The sequence below is a fragment of the Struthio camelus genome, chromosome 3 (assembly GCF_040807025.1).
Source record: "Struthio camelus isolate bStrCam1 chromosome 3, bStrCam1.hap1, whole genome shotgun sequence".
NCBI classification, from domain to species: domain Eukaryota; kingdom Metazoa; phylum Chordata; class Aves; order Struthioniformes; family Struthionidae; genus Struthio; species Struthio camelus.
The window spans coordinates 45,474,885-45,492,773 of NC_090944.1; the positions used below are offsets into that span (position 1 = coordinate 45,474,885).

Here is a 17,889-nt window from a genome sequence, read left to right on the forward strand (position 1 = left end):
ATAGTCACTTATTTTGCTCTTGAGAATAGTTATGTAATGCTGATTGTTTTTCTTCTTCTTCTTTCCTGCCCTCCTCCACTTCACCTCAGTTTCTCCTTTTCCCTAAGTGCATAGCTCAGTTGTATTTTCCCGTGCCAAGAACAGTGAATTCATCATACGAACCTTTGTAAAGGTCTGTCACTGCTGTCTCTCTGCAGTAAAAATTGCCAGGGGTCAGCTATGCTCTCCTTTCCTAAGCAATGCAGAGGAAGAGAAAGTCAGCAGAATGTCTCTGTCACTCCAGATTTTTAATACAACAAGACCGTGAGGATTTGCATGCCTCTCTGAGTGAATGTGTGTGGTTGTTTTTCCGTGCTTCTATACAAAGGCAGAAAGGTGATAGAAACGGAAGAAAAAGAACGCAGCTATTGCTTGGCATGTTTATAACAGGCATTGCTTTTCCCTTATTTATCCGAGGGAGGTTTGTGTGGGTTTGCAGTTAACACTGTTTAGAGTTCTGCTCGTCCGATGTGGGTTAAGACTTGCTACATCTCTTGGTTAGAGCGTAGTATTTCCTCAGTGTCTGGGAATATATTTTAAGCCTCCTCTAAATGAGAAGTGGAGGATTAGTAATCCACTGCAGTAACTATATCACATCTGCTTTTGACACTGCAACAGTGCCTTTGATTGTTTGCATGATGGCTAAAGGCAAAGGCTCGTGTTCGATATTTTCAGCTGTGGGAGTGAGCTGGAACTTGCGTTTCTGTAACACCAGTACTGTTTATGCAGTTCATATTTCAAATACCTGTAGCCGGCCATGCTTCTGCTGGGCCGTTTTCTTAGGATGTGATTTCACTGTTGGTCTAAGCTAATCAGATTGTTTTGTGGATATTACTGATGCTCCCTCTTTTTTTCTGCTGATTCTTGCATTAGCTTTGTGCAAGGGAAATTGCAGGAGCTGCTTGACTGGAGGGAGCAACATTGCGCCACCTCGGTGACAGGCAGCTGTGAGATCTGCTTAGCTGCATCATCGAACTGCGCGCTAAAGGTGCCCTTGCCAAAAGCAATATATTTAGTTTTCAGCTGAGGCAGTGAGAGGACAGTTGGGCTGCTGCAGTAGGGCTGGTTCTGGAATAAGAGGGGGGAGAAAAGAGTAGCTAGATTGAAAGAGAAGGAGGGGAACTGGCAGGTGGAGGGGAAGTGGTACAGTTCTAGGTGGATGCCTACCGATCTGGGAAGCGGAAGCCTTTGGGATGGGCTTACAACTATTTTTTTAATGTCAGACTCCTAAAATGTGTTTGTGGTCTGAGAAGCCAGCCTAGAAAATGCTCATCGTAATGCTTGCTTCTCAGCATGTGTGTGGTCTGAATCTTTTTTAGGGTGGGATTTTATGTTACAAAGAAAGCTGATTTGTTCTTGGGATTTCTCTGTAATGGGTAGACGGCTCAGGTTAGGTTTTGGGTCTTTGCAGTTCCAGGATGAAGAGAGTTTAGGACAGTCAGTCCTACATGTCTCACTTGGTGGATAGTGCACTGAATAGTAGCTGCTGCCATTCCCTGCATTTTCCATGCAGGAGAACTGAAACAGAGATAAATACTTTATCTCCAGAAGGTCTGGGTTAGAGTACAGAGCAGAAAACCATTTTCCTGCATCTACGTTGTATGCACCAGATGCTCAGCAATGCCTTCTGACACCACCAGGAGATGTGAAACTGAGAACTTGTCTGCTTTGTCCCGTTTCTATTAACTGGGCTAATAAACTAAGGCAGATAAGTCCTCTTTTATCATGGCTATTTCAGAATTTCCATTAATATCGCTACTTGAGTCATCTTGCCTATAGTATGGTAGAAGTAATATTCATATAGCCGGTTGGGGTTAGATAGATCCTGTACCAGTGAGATTTCTGCAATATATTGAAGTCCTTAGTTAAAAAAATATGGAAAAATGAAATACTGCTGTTGTTTCGTAATAGAGTGATCATTTGAAAGCCTCATCTGGTTCAGATGCTGTCAGAAGGCAAGTCCTTCTACTACATAAGATCTTCTGAAAACATATTCAGGAAGCGCAGAGAAGGAAGAAAGAAGGAGATAGATTGGACCTATTGAAAATGATGGAAAACTGAGGGAATTTTGGATAGGGGGTGTGATCTAATTTGCTGAATTTCTGGTCCAAACGGGACATGCTTTGTGACAATAGCACCCTCATTTTGTTTTTCTGCTGTTATAACAGCAGTAGGTATTTTCTCTTTATTAGAGATCACTGTTCAGGTTAGCTGGGAGATGGTCACGGGGTGACTTGAGCCTATATTAGTTATGTAGGAAACAGAAATCTTAGAAGGTTTTTCAGTCTAACAAAAATATAAAAAGCCTAAGTGGCTTAAAGTTAGAAGTAAGGTGAAATCAGAAGAGAAGTAGGTAAATGTTTAAGTGAAGGCAGTTAATTAAGTTTGGGAACAATTTAGAAGACTGTGGTAGATTCTCTGTTATTATCAGTTCAGGAATGGAACTTAGGAAAAAGATCCAAGCAGACTTTATTCCTCAGCGAGATTAATTCAGGGATGCCTGTTATTATCCTGAAGGTCAGAACAGGTGATCCCAGTAGTCCTACCTGGCCTGAAGATGTCTTTGAAGTATTTCTCAGAAGCAGTGCATTCTCTCTGAAAGCGTATCCTCCTGTTGCCTGTTGCAAATCAATATAAAATGAAAAATAGGGAGAAAAAGTGGACACTTTAGCTGGGATAGACCTTCTTTATAAATTGAACTATCAGATAAGTGACTAACTCATTTTAGCAGTTCCATATATCAGAATGGTCATCCTCTTTCTGCTGTTTTTTAATCCTAATAAGGAAACCAGCTCCAAATACTGACATAAAATAGAGATATCTTTGGGGATTTTTTCCCATCTTATTTGTGTGAATAGAAATGTAGATTAGCAGTAAAACCAAACCCAGAAAACATGTTCTGCAAACAGCCTACTAAACATGGGAGACAAACACTGCATAGTAGTCTGTTAGGTCTGATGGATCTTTCCTCACTGTGTTAGAGAGGGGTTATGATCATATGATGTAGAAAAACACTGATGTTTTCACAGTCAGTGTTTCTGCTTAATACGAAGAGGTGATATTGCCTGTTCTTATGTTATGGCTAATACTCTTTCATGACTGGAAGAAAAATTTCAAAAAAAAAAAAAAAAAAGAGCAATGACGTGTCTGAGATGAGATGAATGGAGTGCATATGGAAACTTTAGTCTCTTTATGGAATACAAAATTAAGTAGGAGATGTGTTTTCCCCTGAGACTTCACAACGGATATATATTTTGATGGTACATCTTGCAGTGTCTTCAGGGGTGCTGAGACATATTAAAAGCAAAATATTTTGTTGCTGAAGCAGTCTGTCCTGTAAGAATACAAATGCTCTCCCAAAGTGGTGTATGAATAGCCATGAGCTGAGTTGTTCTGAACATGGTGTCACTGATTCTGTGAAGACTCTTCCCAGGTTCCTGTCAGCTGCAGCACGCTGGAAACCTGGGAAGCCTCAAGTTGCAAGGCTGAGTTTCACAGAGGGGCCTAACATGTCCACCTCCATAGTTTGTCAAATGATTGATCTCCACTGGGCTCCTAATCAGAGCCCAGGTCCTCTGCATAGACTAGTGAGGAAGGAAGAACTGTCGTTGCTCTTTGTGGCATGTTGTATTTGCTCGGTGTTTCATTTGGTCAAATGCTGGAAGTTTTTGTAGCCCAGAGTCACCACAAATGAGAGCTGCAGGCAGGGCTGGGAGGCTGACGTACTCCTGCGGCACAGATCGAGTTGTACGGCAAGACAAAGCTCCTGTGGTTTTCTTGGGGAATAATCAGCTGGCTTCTGTTGTGGCAGATGTTCTAAGCGTCAATCAAACAACAAGGCATAATTTAATAGAATTTCAAATGTAAGTAACACTCTTGCTTCAGCTTGCAGACTTGAATTAAATCACTTGTGGGAGGAGAAAATGCTACTTTTGGGCTAAAAAATTTCAGGGCATTTTATTTGAATTTGTGCAGCTGGCACGTCCACAGCTGATAACTCATGCAGATGTCGAATGGAGAATTGCAAGGCTTCTGTCTGAAAAAGGCAATTTATTTCCCTTCAACATCTTAATTAATTTTGTAAAAATAAACAGAAGTGTGCGTTTGTGGGAGAATTCTCATGATGTGAACAGGAAAATATTGGTGATCTGGTTAAATCTGAGTTCCAGTTATTAAACCTTTTGTCCCACGTACAGACTACAATAAGTCAGCAGATTAAAATGGGTCCACGTATACTGGTCAGTGACCAGCGCTGGGGCAATGCAACTCAGTTGTCTATTCTGTGAAACCATTAGCACAGTTAGCACATACAGCTTTGGCCAAGGCCATTTCATAGCCTCACGAATGATTCCTGGGCATGATTTAAGTGTTACAGCGTGTCAGGGACCATTCCCAACACACAGTTTGCATTCACCCACTCTTGTCTGAGAGGGTGGGAGTCTGATAGGACTTGGCCAGATCATGCCATTTGGCCTCAGGGCCAGAAGACAGGCCTGGGCACTGTGTAAATCACTAGTTACTCTGGGCAGGGTTGCTGGCAAATACTGTAGCAGGGAATTGTAATTGGTTGTAGCTCTATTATAAGTAAGTGCCTTCCCATACACGTGATTTTAGGTATCTCTTTTCTGTTTGAACAAATACTTAACATCTGCATTAGCAAAACGGTAGTCTGTGTCTCTTTTGGGCCTATCTCGCTGCTTTTTTATGGTGAAAGACAGAGCAAAGATATTTTTCTCTTTCACTTCTACGTTGACAGCGGAATTCCTCCTTGCAATTTTTTAGGGAGGCTGTAAAAGGTATGTTGTCTTCAGTACCAGCAGTGATGATGATGCAGTAATTTTGCTGCTGTTGATAATGCATTATTTGCAAACAATTTTAGGAGCTGCCTTCTGTATGAAAAAGTGATCCTTTCACAATATGCCTGAAAATCAATACAGCATATGTAAGAAAAGAAAAAAGAATACACTGAGATACGTACTTCTAAGCCATCTGCTTCTCAAAACGACGATAGCCATTTAAGAGCTTTGTCTTTCCAGGTTCTATCTTGAGATGGCTACCCTCTTATTTCAAGGAAAGAGTGATTTCATCACCATTACCACCAAAAGCTGAATGTTCTGTGGTGCGTTTCGGTAGACAAAATGGGTTATGTGACAAGAACAACCAGCACACGCACCTTAAAAATCCTCTGATTTCCAAGTAGTATCTAGGTCATATGATACCCCCAGGCATGATTCATCCACCTGGGCTTTATGCCAAGCAGCAACTGCGTGGATCTGACACCCCGAGAATACTGCAAAATTATTAAAACTATATTTCTTTTCTTCAGATGCTGCTGCTAATTATGACTGTAAAAAACAAAACACAACACATAATTTATAGTTCCTTTCTGAAGGAATTAGTTTTATTATGTAGATGCAAGAGGTACAGCATGGACTGAAGAGAATGCAGAGCAGATCTTGCTGAACGAGCACAGCTAGTTTTCCTCAGCCTTACAGGCTTTTTTAAGGTTGCTGTCTCGATACAAAATCCTACCGAGGGTAGAGAAAAGGTAGCTTTTACTTGAGTGTATCTGATTGAAGCCCAGCTAGCTGTCAAGAGTTGGCCTTAGTTAGCTACCGTGAGCTAAAAATTGCCTGTGTTCTGCGTCCATAAAACTTTTGCTGATGATAATCTCTTTGAGGGGCAGAAACTCCATACACTTGGTACAGACCTCATGCAGTTTTTTTTTGCAGTGAAATGAATTACCGTGAGATGAGGTCATGCTTATTTTTAAGCATATCTGGTGCTCTGACAGACAGGTGCTCTTAGTTAAATATTCAGCATGTTGTGTTCAGGGAACCATGGGGCTGCATTTTTAAATATCTTTTATATACACTGTCTAGGTGTCTAGAGAGGCAAACAGGTGTGTAGCAGGGTGTTTTTTTGAGAAGTGCCAACATACTTGTGTCAGTGAATCGTGGGAGTAGGTTCTTCTGGGACTTGCTAAGTTGCTTACCTTGCATTTCTTCGTGCCTGTATTATTTAAAACGTAGCCCCTAGTGTTTTTGAAAAGTAGTTACCTCCGTTAACTCCTGTTTCTTAGAGTCCCATACAGAGTAGTCTTTATGGAAGCATCTTTAGAAAGCAAAGTCTGAAATTCCCATAGTGGAAATAAAGAGACAGCCTTCTAGAAATGAGGGGAAGAGGCATAACCTTTGCCAACTTGTAAAGTAGCAGCAGTATTTAACTTCTGTGAACTTAAAACTGAACAAATCTCTTCTCTTCTGTCTTCCTGGGTTAGTGAGCTTCCCAAGGGACTGGGATGGGAGTGGAGGAAAGTTTGTAAAGATATCTTGATTACGGTGGTCTTGCTCTGATGCGATGATTTTTTTTCTTTCTTCCAGATAAAGAAGAGGCAACAAGATGTGGTGAGGTTTCTGGAAGCCAATCGTATAGAGTTTGAAGAGGTGGATATCACAATGTCAGAGGAGAAAAGGCAGTGGATGTATAAAAATATTCCTGAGGACAGGCAGCCTGCGCAAGGCAATCCACTGCCACCGCAGATATTTAGTGATGATCAGTACTGTGGAGTAAGTAGCTATTATGGTTGTCAACTGACAATATATTAGTGATACACTGTTGGCCGTTTAAAAAGTCAGGACTCGGTATAGAGTCTGAATTAATGGTGACAGCATGCAGGGATAGAAGCAGGTGATGTTCATTAATGAACATTCAGGTCATTCATCTGTAAACCGTAGTGGTGTTTTCAACTAGTGGATTTCCCTTCACAAAAACAAGAATTAGGAGTATTATGTACTTTGTGCACAACCTGTTGATGGTAAAGCCCTTTGAGACCACCAGAATCTGGGGAATCCTGGTTTTGCTGCTGCCTTGTTCTAACCCTAGCATAAAAATTCAGAAGGAAATCTTAGGCACAGTAAATGAGAACAGCAGCTAGACAGAGTTATATTGCCATTTTAATTAAGCTCCCTCTCTTCTGCTGTCATAGGGTTAATTGCATCTGCACTCAGAGAGCCTTTATGCAGACAAAAGTCGCTAGGATAGATGAAAATTATTTGCTCTTCGGAATGTAGCATAGTTTTATTTTTCCGTAAAGAAAAGCAGCTTGAGAGTTGTCTTGCTCTGCTAAAAGACTGCCAAGCGTAGGAGCTGTGACTGACAGCAGAGTGATGGCCTGTGATTGACAGCAGATTGATGGATGGGCAGATTTCTCTGCTGATGTGTGTAAGCTGTAAGAGTTTCTCTATCCACTAGTGCAAGCTGAGGCACAAGCCTTTGATGTGTTAAGAATGGCACCGTATGAATGGTTTATTCTCCTACTTAGCCAGGATGGTATGCTGCACACCTGAGCCTCTGGCACCGTCGTAGTCTGGGAGTATCTTCCCTGAACCCAGACTCATACTTGAGCAAAATTTTGTGTAAAAAAAAAAAAAAAAAAAAAGGACAGCTGAGACTTCATTGCCTTGCTGCATCTTTTCATACTTTAACCTTGTGACTTGCACATCCTATGGGAGGAAGGTGTGGGGTACCTGTTAGACTGACTGACTGACTGGGAGAAAGGGACATGTGCTGTGCCACCCTGGGTGCATCAGGAAGTGAGTGGGTCACGCTTGTATGTGAATTCAGTAGGAAGATGAAACGGGGAAGACTGTGGTTATAATAGTTGGATCAGAGTAGATATGAGTATTTATATAGGTTGCTCATGGCAATATTTTGTGGAGACCCCCAGCTGGTTCTAAGTGAGGTAACACAAGTATTGGAAGCTCTCTGGTAGCTCACTTAGCCTGCGAGGAATATATCCCATGGGGTACCTTAGCCTCTCCAGGGTTCGTGGTACTGCAGCTAGGCTGCTTCTGGTTGATGGAGCATTCAGATCTGCCGAGAGCCTATGAATTGCACTGCAGTGGTTAGCTTCATGCAGAAAGTGCACAAGAGGTGATTCGGGATCCTCTGCAGCAGGTTGGGTGCGTTGTTGCAGCTGACTGTCTTTTTGAGGCAAGGTAGTTAAGATCCCTTCTACATGTTTTGTATTGGTTTTACTTGTTTACCTCTCATGTCAGCCATAAAACTTGTACCTTCCTACTTCAAGTTGAGAAGTGTCCATTACGGAAATGGATCTGGGATGCGGAAGGAATTTTGACACGCACTTATGGAGCAGCCCCTTACTCAAGAATGACAACACTTCCATTGTTTGTATGATTTTAGTTCACCAGGAAAACATGATGTTTGAGCTGTTGTTTCTTACCCTTTCTACATCTCTTCAGCTTTCCTTTATAGTACGTTTTAACCCAGTCTTAGAAAAACTGTTAACTGTTGTTTGGAATTAGCAAGGCAGAAGATGTCATGCAACATGGAGATGATCTTACTAATCTATTTGCTTAGCTGATAGCTGTTTTGGCTGAGCAGAGGTAATCCTATTACTGGACCTCACTGTCAGTGTGAACATCTTTAAAGAGCAAACATACTTTGAAAATAAACTGTATATTTTCTAGCATGAAGGAAAAAGTATGTGCAGTAACTTTCAACAGTTATCCTGCTGGCATTAGTTAATGAGGTTCTTAGGTAATAGAGTGGAGACAAAACATTAGGCAGGAGGCAAAGGAGGTCAGCCCTGGAAAGGGGGGGGTAGAATATTGCAAAGGAGTTGGTTGAAGTAAGCAGACATTGTACATGTCTTTCTCCTCTTGTGATTTCACAGCAAGGTCTTTCATATGTTTGTCTTGACACAAATAATTTTTTCAACAATCATTAGTAAATAACTTCTGAAAAAATGCCCACAGAGTTTTCTGTCAATTGAATTAGTGAAAATTGTGCCTTATGGTTCCTGATTTGTGTCCAGGCAATTTCTAAATCCAATTTGCTCTGTTCACAAAGGACTGTTTGTTTTCCTGACTGCCAATTCTGCAGTCTCACCACGTTACCAGGAAACTACCTATATACTCACTCTGGCTTATGCATTATTACTGATGATACAAATTGGTCAGATCCTTTGTTGTTTCTCCAAATACATTAGGGCTAGACAGCGAAAAGTAAAATAGGTGCACTTATTATTTTGTTTGTATTGTTTCAGGAGAGATTCGCAGGAATACGATGTACAAGCCAAAATAGGCTCTATTTCACGATCATAGCCATACTATTTTTTTCTGTGTTAGTCAAAGCATGACTAGAGAATAGATTTTTCTGGCTAGAAAATTATAATTTAAATCGATCACTTCTTAGAATGTAACTGCACAGGAAGTAGTTCAGTACAGACAAACTGTAGAGGAAGTTTGTCTTCAGTCTTTTCATGAAACATCTGAAACAGGTTGATTTCAGCCATTTGATTTCATGTTAGTTTATATTAGAGGGAAAAGGGTAAAAAAAAAGATGGTTACTGGTTCATAAATGTCTTGTACCTGAGGGGGAAGGATCCTTCTGGTACCAAAAGACGACTCCATGTCTTGATGCATGAGTGAGACCTTGAAATTTGGTCTGAGTTGATGTAATCGCAAATGTCATCATTAATCTGTGTTATCCTTTTCTCAGTCTTCGGAGATCCACGCCCCGATTTTTCAGTAACAAGTTCTGCTAATGGGATTTTGAAATACAGTACTCAGCAAGAACCATTTTTGCTTCCTGTTAACAAGGTAGATAAGAGCTCTGATTCCAGAAGAACACAAATCATTTGACTCATAATCCAGTGTTGTGTTATAGCACCGACACTATGATAATTTACGTATTTTTATGTCTTTGCACTCTGTTGTTTCATCTTAGTGACACTGCTAGAACATTGTAAATGTGTGAGGAAAGAGTCTACGTTTCAGACAAATCAGACACATGAGCCGGCTCAGTTAATTTACAACAATGTATATCTGAAATTATCACAGTGATCTTGCTCTAGTGAGTCCTATGTAAGAGTAGGGGAATTTTGGTGCGTAGCGCATGTTCCAGGAAGGAAGTCCTGCACACTGCATAAAGAAAAGTAAAATTGAGATACTTTGGAAAAGACAAGGGAGCGCAGAGCCATTTTCTTCAATAGGAACTAGGTAATATTTTAAACTTTGAAGGAATTTTTATTTAACTAGCAATCTAACGCTTTCTGATTCAGGAATTTTCCAATTGGTAGGAATGATACAGCATCAGATAAAGGGCTGTAAATGAGACCTTCAGTTAATGCTTTGTATCTCTCATATAGTAGTTCTGTCACTTCCTCCTACAGCTAAAGGCAACTGTAAACTCTTTTTTGTCCTCTACTTAAATCATTGTGAAATAACTAAAATGTAGATAGCTCTTTGTAAAGCAGTTTCAGCATTTAATGAAGTTGGTGGTGGTCATGAGTCTCTGAATGAATGAAGACAGAAGTTTTAGAATCGGGATGTTATTTGGCACTTCTGTTGTGTATCATGTTTTCAAGCCTTTCTCTAAGAGATCGGCATTGTGCTTATTTGGACCAAAAATGTCCTTATTAGGTAGGCCAGTCTGTATTCACCACTGTTTTAGCTACTGCGATACTGACCTGAAGAATTACATTATTCTGTTGACTGTCTGCCTCTCAGCTATTACAGATTTGTCAGCCTGGGACAGTACAAAAGCCTATAATGACTGGGTTTTAAGGCTTTTTCTTTCTTTCTTTGCAGAAGCTGTCCATATGGCCTACTGGCAGCAGGATTCTTGTTATTTCCCTTACTAGAGTGTAAATTGACGTTTTAAGTTTATATTAAAGGTCTGTCTGTATCATTTTTCAAGTGAATTTCACTTGAGTCCTTGTGTGTGGTAATGGAGGACAGAAAATACTGTTTTAGTGGGAACATGAAGATTGTATTTGGTTTTCTAAGTTTTGCTATCTAAACACTTTGCTTTCAAGGTTACAGAAAAATTTCTAAATGCTCTGCTTCCCATTGCAAGTTTATTTTACACAGCCACATCACTGATTTTGCATATGTGTTACTCAGATTATTCTGAAGAATTGCTAGTAGGATACACCCTAGTAGCAACTATTCAGTATTCTACAGGTTACAAACACTATTTAAAAATAATCATTACTTATCTTGCTCACTGTTATGCTTTTTACCCAGACCCTGGAAAAATCCAGATAGATGGAAAGATCACTGCAGATTGGTTATGTTAGGGCCAGATTCACAAAGGGACTGTGGCATGATGCCAAGCACTGAAATGCCTAAATTTTGGGCATGTGGCTTCCAGAGTGGAATTTGCAGCCCCAAGGTAGGGCTCCAGCTTCTTTACACAGTAGGTGAGGAGCCATAGATACGTATGTCTAAACAGGATTTACAGCAGCCATCATGGAGAGCTCTTAAAGCAGCAAGCAAGAAATCTGGAACATTGATGTCTGAAGCTGGGCCTGTGGCTCATACCTCCCTTTCCTGCTGTATTTGAAATCTCCATAGCTGCGTACGTGACCTGTCTTGGGCTAAAAGTGCATCCTGGATCTTTTAGAAGGCTGGAAACCTCCACTTCTCAGTGAAACAGCACTCTAATTTTAACCTTACAAAACTGCAAGTTAACACTTTGAAGCAGTGATAGTTTTATATGTAGAAAGTCTGCCACTGATGTGGGATTGCCTGAAATTTAGGCCAACTAAAATTCAAAGTAAATCTGTTCCCAGGTGGGAGTTTGAACTGAGGAGCAAAGTAAATCTGTTCCCAGGTGGGAGTTTGAACTGAGGAGCAAATATTTACACAGCAGGCATAGCAGGCTGACTTGACTTGTCTCTTTTTTTTTTTTTTTCTTTCCTGGAAGCTGCTCAGATGGTTTAGAGTGTTAGGGTAAGCCCTGGTAGAGTGCCTAGTGGGCAGAGCAGTAGACACAAAGATATGTGATATTTATTGTCTTTCCCTGAAATGTAATATATGGATATCAACTCCGTCAAAACAGCAAAGGCCTGTAGACAAAGAAGAAGCAAAACAGACTGCTGAAAGGGATGCAGTGTTTTCAAGAAACTATCTAGTGCACAGGCAATTGCAGTGACACTGATTTCTCTACCCTATGAAATACCAGTCTGTCTTTTTTTATTTTTTTGTTTTTTTTTTTTAGATCATGAAAAGATTCACAGACATTTCCTAAAGAAGAGGATGCATTTTTTTTCTTTTTTTGTGTGTGTCAAATGACAAGTCAGTAACTATCCACTGATAAGAGAAGAAGCAATAGAGGACTTAAGAAAGCTGGCTAGAGACCACCTCAGTGTCTGCCCTGACCTGTTATGGGGGTATCTGGTAAATTTCTTGAGCCTAGAGATAAAGCAGAGCTCGAACCCCATCTCTAGGTGCTCAGGCAACATGGCAGTACACCTTGGTGTGCCAGCTGTAATGTGTTTACTTCAGGAGCTCAGGCAGTTGTGAGGCTAAACAGCAGGTCTACATTCAATTCCCTGCACCCTTGGAGATGTCTCATACAACTCAGCATCTGGGTGGTCCATCTGTCTTCAGGAAAGCAGTAATCTCGCCAGATGAAAATTAGTGTTAAAATTGCTCAGAGATCATATAATCACAGAATCACAGAATGGCCGAGGTTGGAAGGGACCTCTGGAGATCATCTAGTCCAATTCCCCTGATCAAGCAGGGTCACCCAGAGCGCATTGCCCAGGATCACGTCCAGACGGGTTTTGAATATCTCCAGGGAAGGAGGCTCCACTACCTCTCTGGGCAACCTGTGCCAGTGCTCAGTCACCCTCGCAGCAAAGAACTTTTTCCTCATGTTCAGACGGAGCTTCCTGTGTTTCAGTTTGTGCCCGTTGCTTCTTGTCGTGTCGCTGGGCACCACGGAGAAGAGTTCGACCCCATCCTCTCAACACCCTCCCTTCAGATACTTGTAGACATTGATGAGATCCCCTCTCAGTCTTCTCTTCTCCAGGCTGAACAGCCCAGCTCGCTCAGCCTTTCTGCATAGGAGAGATGCTCCAGGCCCCTCATCATCTTCGTAGCCCCCCACTGGACTCTCCCCAGTAGCGCCATGTCTGTCTTATACTGGGGAGCCCAGAATTGGACACAGTACTGCAGACGTGGCCTCTCAGCAGGGCTGAGTAGAGGGGGAGGATCACCTCCCTCGACCTGTTGGCAACACTTCCCAATGCACCCTAGGATCCCATTGGCCTTCTTGGCCACAAGGGCACATTGCTGGCTCACGTTTAACTTGTTGTCCACCAGGACTCCCGGGTCCTTCTCTGCAGAACTGCTTTCCAGCAGGTCAACTCCCAACCTGTAGTGGTGCCTGAGGTTATTCCTCCCTAGATGCAGGACCCTGCATCAATGCGTGATTGATGATACTGAAACTTTCTTGATTATAAGTCTTCCCCTCCACCCCCACCCCAAATTTCCCATCCAAGAGAGGGTTCCCTGCATGGTCAATTTAAGCTGTTGGTTTGAAATTGTTCTTAGTTACCTTCTGCAGTTTCGTGTAGTTCCTGGATCCCACGCATCTGTATACCCTAGGCTGAAGGTGAATGAGTTAGGGCCAGTGACACAGCACTGTATATCTTCCTAAGTAGGCCCTCTCTCAAGCAAGGGATATAGAAGGCAGAGCTGCCGTTGGAAAGGCAGCTCCTGCCTATGCCTCTTCTCCGTGTTGGCGGGAGCCTGTTCACGGACTCCATACAGTTGTCATTATAGGCTATATCTGTGCTTTCGCCTTCCACTTCTTCACTGTTTGTCCATGTCCTGGGACAAAGACCTTCAGTTGTAATGTGTACTTCATTAAGGGGTGTGGGACTAAAGGTAAAGTGTAGAGTAGCCAGCCTACCCAGAGTTAGAGCTTAAGAAAATAGAAGCTCAGCAATTCAGTAAAAATAAAATAATCCAATAATTTTGTCCTCCCCAGAGCAGTTAGAATTGGTATCAGTAATGTATTAGTGCTGCCGTTTAACCTACAATGGAGAGAGTATGTTTCTGTTTAGCATCATCATTTGCGTTTGAAATCTTTCCTTTTCACTTTCCAGTCTTCATGAAACAGCTGTTTCAAGGTAAAGTCGCAGGTATTTTAGCTCTTGAGAATCTACTCGGTTTTTTGCAGTCTGATTCACTTCCTAGTTGCTCGATACATCTTATTTTCCTTCCTGCATCAGAGCCCAGGACTAGGAGATAAGTATGTTGCTGCCGCCTCTCAAACCTTCTTGTAACTAAGCAAGCTTGTTCCAACCAACGGATTCAGTCTTGCAATTTTAGCTCTAGACTTGATTTACAAACTGGATGTGGGAAAAACTCATATACAGTAAAGCATCCTACTACTTAAAGCTGATAGTTGTCAAAGGTTTGGTACATGTCTGGAGATACCTTACTCTGGAGACACTGTAGTTCCTAAATAAAATAATGTAGGGTATATATGTGTTTTAAAATGGCTAAAGACCACCAGTATAAAATGAATATGACACCGTAACAGACTGTATTAAAATACTGCAAATTCTTTTTAATTATTACTTTGTATCTTTATTACATGGATGATCTGCAGGACTCGTGAATCGTCATTAAACATGACATAGGTTACTAACAATTTTGTTTGGGATCCAAATTCTCCTTTTCGTGGAATGGAAACTCCATATTCGTTCTATACCTTCTTGGGGAGAAGGATGAATTTGTCTTTCAGCCATGGTTAGTTGTAGAAGGATGACTACCACAGTTAACTCCCCCATGTTTTAACCATTCCCTCTTAGCAAATTACTGTCCTGGTCTGATTTGATAATATTCTTACCCAAACAACTTAACTCATAAAATAACACGATGAGCTGGAAGGTGCACAGCAGTGGGGCACCTTTTTTCATCTAATTCTGCCACTGCCTTCCCCTGAGCATTCCTCTGGCTCCAGAGGGGCACTGTGCCGGTTTGAAGTCCTTCGCGCTCGATTGTGGGAAGCCCTTCTGCACTGGGGCTCCCTGTTGTAGAGGTGAGGGATATTGGTTCTTGGATATTTGATGTCATTGAGTTACCGGCAAACATCCCATCAGTCTCATTTTGTCATGTGCTATCCAGAACAATAGAACTGTACCTGATATCTGCCTCCCTTGTTTTAGAGCCTTTGTTTTTGGAAGCCTGTAGCTAGGGATGAGCAAAATACGCACCTAGCTCTTACGAGAGAGTAACAGGTTGCTCTGCAGAATCAATTATATAAGCTCTTTAAAAATCCTGCCCAGAGATCTTATTAACAAACTGAAAACTGCATCATGTTTAGACTGGCCTATGTTGCGCAAACAAGTTCTTTGTGCGTGTGTATTTATCTCATATTAGAAAAGGACTCACACACATGCACACATGTTCATTCTCCAAGGAGAGCTGTGCTGAGTAAGAGCTTTCCATTGTAATCCTAATCAGATCAATGAATGAATGTCATCTGTCCCAGAGAACTGAAGTGCCCTTTTCAGGAAGGATGCTAACATCATCTCAGCGGCATACAGTATTAAGTCAGTCAGTAGCAGAGTGCTGATTCAGTTCATTTAAGTTAAAAGTTCCCCACTATTGCTTGTAAGAGCAATTACCTTGTCTCTTTTGTAAGAACGGAGAGATCATAATCATATTTAATAAACGATTAGCAAAGAGAAGCAATTTCTGACAGCATGGCAATAGACTTTTCTTTATATGATGTCCGATAATTAATATATTTTAAAAGACCCATATAAACAGCAGTGTAAGCTAAATTTGGGCAGGTTGCTTGTTTTTCTGCTTCTTGGTGTGGAAAGGTAAACCCCTGATAAGCAATAAAAATTTGTTTGAGATGTTTAGCAAGCTGTTTCTCTCATTGCAAGCTAAAAGCAACAGAGCCGATTTTCTCTTTTAAAGAAAATTATTGGGAGGAGTTTTCTTCACAGTTACTGTCTTTGAAGCTTCATAAAATATAGTATTTTCCTAATCTCAGTTGAAATCTACTGTGTTAACATTTTCCTTCGCTACTTACCCAATGCCATAATTTTTGCCTACGTCCCTTGAACCACAAATTGTTTTTTACGCTGATCTGTAATATTGACAATTGACAATTTTAACTTCCGTGCTCAGAAAACAGGTTCCAGCAGTGACAGTGTTTATTTAAACAAGCCTCAGTGTACCTGCTTAACAACATGAGCCAAATTAATTATGGCTTTGTCTCTAATCACATCACTACAGTGATTTGGCCTCCCAGTGCTAGGAAAACAGCACACCTCAGGCATGCACGTCACATTCAGGATGCAGCTTCCGCTGCAGCCACGCTGAGCTCTGTGAACAGCGTAGCGGTGGCTGCGGAGAGAGGAGAGCTACCCTGGAAGTGGAATTTCTGAGGAGGAGAGAATTCCCACGACCTACAGCTTTCCTACCGGAGCACGTGGGCGGAAAACCCATATAAATGTCAGAGTGACATAGGGGCATTTGTGTCATTATGAAGAGTTAAATCCAGATTTCCTGACTGCTAGTCCACTGTCTCAAGGACAAGGCTGCTCTTACTTCAGTATAGCATTTGGGCAGTAGCTGGCTGTTAGGATTACTGCAATAATCTAGACATTAAGAAAACTCTCCTGCCTTTGATTAATCTCTTTGCTTTAAAGAGATGCAAAGCAGCCACAACACCACCTAGTTTCAGGATAAACTGGAAGGGTTCAGATTTTGAAAACAAAGCTATCTATTAAGCGTGAGGCCGTTCTCTTTGTTACTAGTCCACCAAATGGGCAATTGCACATGACTGCTGATTATTTTAACACTTTGCGTAACATATAGCCTAAGATAACATAAACGGCGTTACTGTGTGAGACTGAAGGTCCATCTAGCACAGATCTGTGTCAGCAGTGGCCGTAAGCATCTGCCTAGGAAAGACTACGCGTAAGACAAGTTCTACAGATCCAAGGTGCACTGCACACAGTACCAACCACCGTGCTACTGCGGTGAGCTTCACCACCTTCCTGCCCTTGCTATCTGAGGTTACTTTGCTCCTGAAGATCAGAGTCTTCCTCTCTGTTCTGGTTTAGAATCACTCAAACCATTGATTTTAATGGTGAGAAGCCAGGTCTAAAGCAGTAAGGTGGCGACTAGCTTGTTAAGAAGCGTTTTCTGACTTGAAATACCTTTTAACTTAGCTTATTTTTGCTCCTGTCACTCCTCTGTCCCCTCAAACCATCCTGAGCTGTATCTGTTCTCCTCACGGGCATTTGTCGTTCTGTGCAGCTTTTCATACCCTTATGTTCTTGATGTATCACTTGCATTTTGTAGCTTTTCAGCTTTTCCTGAGGGATTGAACATCTCTGCCTCACTGATGATTCGTGTTCACTGTCTCTACCTCCCCTTTGTTTTATTAGTCTTAATTGGTTACTGATGTTGCCAAAACTTTATACATTAATAACGTGTAATTAGCAGCCCTGGAAAGCATCAAGGATCATAATTTAAAGGGATACAGTCAGAGTTATATTTATACATGTAGTTTCCATTTGAAGTGGGACAGTGGGTGGCAGTTTGCCCTACCACCATGTTTGTACATTTTTAGGTTAACAGCTGCTTTCTGAATGCCTCCAGGGAGTCAGTGGGAGCCACTTCCTTGCAAAAAGGTGAGATACTGCTGCTCAGCTGATCCCGGCTGGATTGGTAGAGCCGCCTAGCACAGTAGCAAGGGAATTGTAGTAACTTGCTACCTGCAGCGAAGCCCAGTGCACAAACAGGGAGCCACTGACTTGCCAAAAAGAGCTGATGGCAGCCTCCTTCCTCTGTGGAACGCAGGGTGTCCCACAACGCTTTTTCAAGTGAGACCCACTGGCTTAGCAGCGACTTGGGCCTGTGTTTGAAGCTTTCAGCTTCCTCTGAGCGTCACGCCATTTTCCTTCTTCAACCTCTGCATCTACCGCGGTTATCACTAGGATGTCCTTTATGATTTTTCATGTCCCCAGGCTTTGATTTTGTGTCTTTACATACAGCC

The 17,889-nt window shown here is 41.7% G+C and overlaps 1 protein-coding gene across 1 annotated transcript in view; it reads left to right on the forward strand.

Moving 5' to 3' along the window:
• The window catches only part of SH3BGRL2 (SH3 domain binding glutamate rich protein like 2), a 75,697-nt gene that overhangs the window by 49,826 nt on the left and 7,982 nt on the right, over positions 1-17,889 (forward strand). Inside the window, exon 3 of the mRNA XM_068936470.1 lies at positions 6,423-6,608. Within this exon, the coding sequence (XP_068792571.1) occupies positions 6,423-6,608 (186 nt within the window). The remainder of the gene's footprint in view (positions 1-6,422; positions 6,609-17,889) is intronic.